The sequence below is a fragment of the Maniola jurtina genome, chromosome 4, assembly GCF_905333055.1.
Source record: "Maniola jurtina chromosome 4, ilManJurt1.1, whole genome shotgun sequence".
Classification (NCBI taxonomy): Eukaryota; Metazoa; Arthropoda; class Insecta; order Lepidoptera; family Nymphalidae; genus Maniola; species Maniola jurtina.
This window is the reverse complement of record NC_060032.1, coordinates 10,631,116-10,638,235: the sequence shown is the minus strand read 5'-3', so window position 1 is coordinate 10,638,235 and position 7,120 is coordinate 10,631,116. Positions and strand designations below refer to the sequence as shown.

Genomic DNA, 7,120 nt, shown 5'->3' with positions numbered 1-7,120 from the left:
TATCCCAGAGTTTTCCTTTTATGTTTATGTAATTATCTTAGCCTCATAGGTAAGTACATTCAATTTTGTTCAATTATGTAAATAATCCTGTTTTTATCCTATTAAAAAAAAAAAAAAAAAATATATTAATATGTGTATATATTGTATTTTGAGTAGTTAAATATGTATGTTCAAACCGGGGGGGTTGTGGTCATACTCCTCCACGGTGACCGGCCGTCTTGGAGGAGGAGGAGGGAGGCACCTTATGTTGTAAATATTATAATAACTAAGTAGATATCCCCGTTTATTAAGGTGTTGCTGCAGACTCTGGATTCAAGTGTTTTTCGATTTGAGTGCCTTTGTCGGTCCAGTAAGATGCTAGGGTGTTACTTTTTAGGGTTTGGGTAGTCTTTTTGGGTTTCCTTGTAAATTTACCATGCTTGTCGGGAGGAGTTTCAGAAAGATTGCGTTTATTTCCTCGTTTTGTGTTTTCATTTGTCTCTTTTTGTGGAATGACAATCAACTTATCATATTTGATTATTACTTTTTTGCCTTTTTCCCGCTCTTCCTTCGCAATTTCTTGAAGTTCTTTTCTTTTTTGTAAAATTTTTGGTGGGTAATCTTCTTTTATATAGTAATTTAACAGTTCAAGTGATTTTTTGTTGCATAAAATTTCAATTTTTCTCCTAAATGTAGAAAGTGTAACAATAACGGGTCTAGGTTTATCGCATTTTTTACCAATTCTTTTTATACCTTGTATTTCAAAACTAGTACAATCTATCTTCATAATATCACTGAATATCTTCAGGAAATTATTCTGTAAATCCTCGTTATTCTGTTCCTTTTCCTCAACACCAAAAATAACGATATTTCTCTCCCTGGCTTGCTTTTCGAGAAGGTCTAGCCGTTGTTCTTGTGACCTAACTGTTACTTCTAGATTTTGCATTTTACTTTGGATATCGTCAAATTTTTCGTTGATTTTGTTAAGTAAATTTATTTCGCTGTTTTTGACACTATCTTTTGTTTCTTTAATGTCTTCTTGTATCTTTTTTTAATAGTTGTACAATATCTTCCATCTTTGTTTTAAAAATAATATTTTAAAAATCAAAAAAAAGTGAAAAGTAAAATCTTAGGCACCATGGATTGATCTCGGTAAAGATGCAGCTTAGACAAACGATGTTTGCACTGAGCCAACTTATCGTTCCATTCCAGCGTTGAAATACGTGAGCGTTATCTGCGGACCCGCGATGTATGCTTGTCTAACTATTTTTCTATCAACCCTCAATAGTTCACTATTTGGTTTTTATTATTTTGGTTAAAAAATGATTTATGTAATTCACTTTGTATACTTGCTACACTATTTATTTGCAATAATATCAATAGCAAAATAGTTTTTTAATTACCTTAGCCAGATTTAATTGTTTTAGCCTTTGTATTTTAGCACGTTTGTTTACAACACTTGAACGCTTGATAGAAAGTATATTCATAAGCCTTTTTCACAGTTTTCTTATGTTTATACGTCTTGATAACGTTTTCACTTGCGATTTGTATATCGTTTTACACTTTTTTCACAAAAACAACTGTTTTGCGGTTTTCATTTTAATAACTCAATTTAAATACGGACCCTGTACGTTCGCACGCACTGCAGCTAATCATAAATACCTTATCTAAATACCTACCTACCTTATCTATATCTATACTATTACTAATAAATAAAATTGAAGTAACTGTCTGTTTGAACGGGCAAATCTTCGGAATGGCGGAACCTATTTTGACGGGACTTTCACACACAAGTAGAGGATTAACCAAGTAGTAACAGGCTATTTTTTAACTGACTTTAAAAATGGAAAAGTTGTTTTTTCTACCTATGCACCGATATCTCCGAGATTTCTGAACCGATTTGCATATTTTTTTTAATCGATAAAGGAACTTTGCGGCGTTGTTCCATAAAAAAATTTGGATTCCAACTCCTCAATCCTGATGCTGCAGGGAATCTTACCAATCCACGCGGGTGAAGCTGCGGGCATCACTAGTCTAATATATAAATTAATAGATGACACCCACAAGTTCGACCGTTTTTTTAAATCGCGTGGGAACTCTTGATTTTCTGGGATATACTTAAAGTAGCATATTTTATGCCTGTCTCTGGAGTGCAAGCTATCTCTTTACCACATATTATAACGATGCCCACGACTTGGTTCACGTGAATTTAGGTTTTTCAAGAATCTCGTGGGATGGAAACTCTTTGATTTTTTAGGGACAAAAAATGGCCAGTTCTTCCCTTGGATGCAAGCTATATATGTATAGTATGTACTAATTTTTTGACAAAAAAGGTTAAACAGATGGGCTCTGAAAAACTAGTAGACAGACAGGCACACTTTCGCACTTGTAATATAGTATGGGTAAGGGATATGGTGGGTATATACTTAGCACATTTGGCTTGAAAATCACATATGCAATGGCTGCAATGGCTATATGTGATTTATAGGGCAGTTGATAGGAAATGTACACCGTTGGGTAATTTAGAAGTGTACCTACTATTATTAGCTAATTGTACAATGAAAAAAGAATATTTGACGGAACATTGAAAATTTCGCGCGGAACTTGCAGAACCCATAACTGTCATTAGTATATGGTTAGCTTGGTTAGGTAATTTTATTTCCAAACAATAGAACGTCGCTAGAGTGAACGATATTTCTACAAGCAGGGCCGGCTCAAGGGAAGTGGGAGCAATGCGAGTACCGAGCGGGTAGTACTACTACTACTGCCAGCCATTTTTCATAATCTATATACATATAATAAAATTGTAGAAAAGTGATGTCTGTACAATGGAAATATATAAAAAAAAGTAGCAGGGGTTGTTATTATATCGATGCCGAACCCGAAATTGTAGTTAATATTTTTTTTTGTCTGTTTGTCTGTTTGTCTGTGTGTTTGTGCACGCTAATATCAGAAACGGCTTATTCGATTTAGATACAGTTTTCACTAATATATTGTAGTAAGCTTCACTTAGCATTTAGTGTTTATTTCATGTCAATCGGTTCATAAATAAAAAAGTTATGTCAATTTCAATCACGGCGCCTCGCGCCTGAGCGTCCGTGGCTATATAAAGCGCGAAAAGTCACTATTCCACGCGAACGAAGTCGCGGGCACAGCTAGTTCTTTCTATAGGTAAATAATATAAAAATTTTAGTCTCGCTTTCTTCGCAGTTGTTGATAGGAGTTGGTATAGTAGTTAAATTATGTATTTGTAACGTTATCAAAAATAATTAATCTTTCGGATGTCTAAGTTATGAAGTAGATATATTTAGGTATGGAGATATAAAAGAATATAAAAAATTGTAAATTGGGAGCCTGTGAGGCGATACGCCACCGGAAAAGCTAAACCGAGCCGGCCCTGGCTGAAACTAGGTATCTGTTTGACCCGTGGGTCCTTGATGACCAAATAACAAAAATAAAATTTAATTATTCAAAACAACCGTATAAATTTTTTCAAAGGTTTCACAATCTTTTTAGTTGATGGGTGCTTACGCAATAACTTAGAGTTACATCGTGTCGTCTGTAACATCAATGGTAATTTTTTTTATATTTTATTATAAATTCATACGATTTTTGTTTAAATCCTTAACAGTTTATTAAGATTGACGGGTTAATTAACTATAACTATTACATTTATTTGACAAGTACGAAAACACAGCTCCAACTACTGGGTTTAGAGAGCGCAAGTTTGCATAATATATTATTAGGTCTACCAGCTATAACGCAGACTCACACTTAGAGAGGATTTTCAGAATTTCCGCCTGAAAAAACCGTGGCGCGCTAGCTAGTAAGTTTTTAATACAGCGTTTCTCTAATTAGTCAAAATTTAATACAGTGGACCCCCGGTAATCCGGCCCCTGTCTAATCCGGCACCCCTTGTAATCCGAAAAGTCTATTTTATTATTGAACTAGCCGATGCCTGCGACTTCGCCCGCGTGGATTTAGGTTTTTCGAAATCCCGTGGGAACTCTTTGATTTTCCGGGATAAAAAGTAGCCTATGTGCTAATCCAGGATATTATCTATCTCCATTCCAAATTTCAGCCAAATCCGTCCAGTAGTTTTTGCGTGAAGGAGTAACAAACATACACACACACACACACACACACACATACAAACTTTCGCCTTTATAATATTAGTGTGAAGTGTGATAGTGTGAAGTGTGACAATGTGATGTGATGTGATTTACATTTAACATACATAGTGAAGTGCCTATGATTTGTACTTCAGAAACTATAAGATTCTATAATATGTTATAGGTACATACCTAATGTACCTATAACATATAAAATCTTATCGTTGGATCTTTAATTTGTCGGGTTACAAAGTACTCTTTTCTAAAAAACACCGGACTGTAAGGGTTCTTACGCAATACTCTATAATCCGACAAATTCGATAGTCCGACACCGCCCTGCAAAACGTTTATCGGATTACCGGGGGTCCACTGTATACAATTAATTCTATAACTGGTTAAAAATTAATAAGTTTTCCTAATTATAGATACAATGGCTCCCTTCTCACATACAGAACCCACAATCACAGAAACTGAAGATGAATTCCCGAAGCTTGTCGCCCCGCAAGCAGCTCCCAGGAAATACGACCTAATATACCCTAATTTAGTAACATTTTTCTACGCGCATGTAGCTGCATTGTATGGGCTTTACCTAGCCTGCACCATCGCTACGTGGAAGACATTGATATTCAGTAAGTACTGATTGTATTATTATTAAAGTTTAAAACGTTGAAACCCTCAATAGTATAAAATAGTTCACCGATATAGAGATCGGATATTTTTACCCACCTTAGGTCAGTAAAAAAGAGCTATATTATATCTTATCAAATGAGCTACAGGATGACAACTGTTAAACATAATATGCCGTCCACAATGAACCACCACAAGCACCGTTCAGCTCCTCATCCAGCCACTTCCTAGCAACTTCTTTTGATATCGTCAGTCCGTCGTCGTACTGGAGAACACTAGGAACACACTGCCTCCACTCTAGGAGTTTCCATCGGCTTTCGTACCTACGACAAGCTAGATCTGCCACTTCAATTATTACATGCTAATGTAGTTTCTTATATCTTTATATACATCTTTATAGATATCTTATTTTGGACCAAGCATCACCGTCGTGGATATATTTTAGATAGAATAGTTCAGATTGATCGATATCGTCAAACGATACAGGAAATTGAAGAGTTTTGTTTTACAATCGGTTTCATATATTAGTATTGACCTGACACAGTGTCTTCTTTCTACAGGTCACATATTATTCATGCTGGCAGCTGTAGGTGTTACCGCTGGAGCCCATAGACTGTGGACCCACAGAGCATATAAGGCGAAAATGCCCTTGCAAATCATACTGATGGTTATGAACTCATTAGCATTCCAAAACACGGCGATACATTGGGTGCGAGAGCATCGAATGCATCATAGGTGAGATTTTATGAGTAACAATCAAATAGTGGCATACCAATAACGTATCATGCAGAAAACCATGAAGTTGGGATTAACTTTTTTTCTAATTTGGGTGGGATACGTGCTGTTTAAAGCGATTTCGGAAAAATTAGGAGCACGAAACGTTTTTGCTAAACCTTTCTGATATGAACCGCTAAGGTGTGAAATGTTCTTCCGACATCCGTATTTCCTGCTATGTATAACATTGCTGGCTCTTCTCGGTAGGAACGGCATTCCGAACCAGTGATAAATTATTTTGACGATTCAAAAGCCCTACTAAAAGTTTATTTGAATAAAAATCTATTCTATTCTAAACATTACAGGTACAGTGACACGGATGCTGATCCTCACAATGCGACGCGTGGTTTCTTCTACTCGCATATGGGGTGGCTACTGGTCAAGAAGCATCCAGAGGTGAAACGGAGAGGAAAATTTCTCGACATGTCCGACATCCACGCCAACCCCGTACTTAGATTTCAGAAGAAGTGAGCATCCAAAAACAAATTTTACGTTAGGTATATATAAGTCGTAATTGTAGTTATCTTGCCTTGAAGAACACTTCTAAGTTATGTGCATTTGAAGAGGAATATCACATTTAATCGTTTAGTTATCATAAAAAAATCTCGTTTAAAATTAAAAAGACATCCTATAAGGAATAGGCAACATTAGGTACATAACCTCAGAGTAAATAAAACCTATGGCGCTTACAAAATCAATGTACACAACAATGTTAAAATTTTGTATAACTTTCAGGTACGCCATTCCAGTCATAGGAACTATCTGCTTCGCTCTACCAACCCTCATACCCATGTATTTCTTCGGAGAAACCCTCAATACCGCATGGAACATCGCCATAATGCGTTATGTCCTCAACCTCCACATAACATTCTTCGTCAACAGTGCTGCTCACTTATGGGGAAATAAACCTTATGACAAGTATATGAAGCCGGCTCAGAACCTTTTTGTATCTTGGGTAGCATTTGGTGAGGGATTCCATAACTACCATCATGCGTTTCCATGGGATTATCGAACAGCCGAGCTGGGTAATAACTGGTTGAATTTCAGCACTAAGTTCATTGATTTCTTCGCGTGGATCGGTTGGGCGTATGACCTCAAAACGGTCCCTGATGCGGTTGTTCAAGCGAGGGCGAAGAGAACAGGTGATGGCAGTAACATGTGGGGCTTTAACGTTAAAAAGACTGAATAAAATGTTATATGTATTTATAAATGTTATAAATAAATAATAAATACTATTTATTTTTAATGTTGTGTATTGTATTCAGATTGTATGGAGATCATATGGCCAATGTATATAATGTAATCCAGTTTCGTGTACATAAACTTAAGCTAGTCGTATTAGACATAATTTAAAACAAACTTGAATTTCGCCAGAGCCACGCTATTATTAGTTTAATTTCCTTCCTTTGCGAGCGATCAGGCATTTTAGACTCTCTGAGGAATTGGTTACTCCATTAGCAGTAATGTTTTTTAGGAGATACATAAGACAAAATTGTAAACTCTATAACTTTGCCTACAGGAGCATCAAAATTATTGCAGCGAAGAAAAATTGCTAATATTTGCCAGGTTACTTAGCATCGACTGTATTGGTATTTTCAGGTTCCATCAATAAATGATTATACCTACTT

At 36.0% G+C, this 7,120-nt stretch overlaps 2 protein-coding genes across 2 annotated transcripts; one reads left to right on the top strand and one right to left on the bottom strand.

Moving 5' to 3' along the window:
* Positions 1-286: 286 nt before the first annotated feature.
* On the bottom strand, positions 287-925 carry LOC123864720. Its single transcript, XM_045905343.1, has one exon. It carries the CDS (start codon positions 923-925, stop codon positions 287-289), a length of 639 nt encoding a protein of 212 aa, XP_045761299.1.
* Positions 926-3,492: 2,567 nt separating this feature from the next.
* Positions 3,493-6,681, top strand: LOC123864349 (acyl-CoA Delta(11) desaturase-like). Its single transcript, XM_045904710.1, has 5 exons — positions 3,493-3,552; positions 4,517-4,720; positions 5,279-5,453; positions 5,798-5,959; positions 6,228-6,681. Exons 2-5 carry the CDS (start codon positions 4,522-4,524, stop codon positions 6,679-6,681), a joined length of 990 nt encoding a protein of 329 aa, XP_045760666.1. The 5' UTR covers positions 3,493-3,552; positions 4,517-4,521.
* The last annotated feature ends 439 nt before the right edge of the window (positions 6,682-7,120 follow it).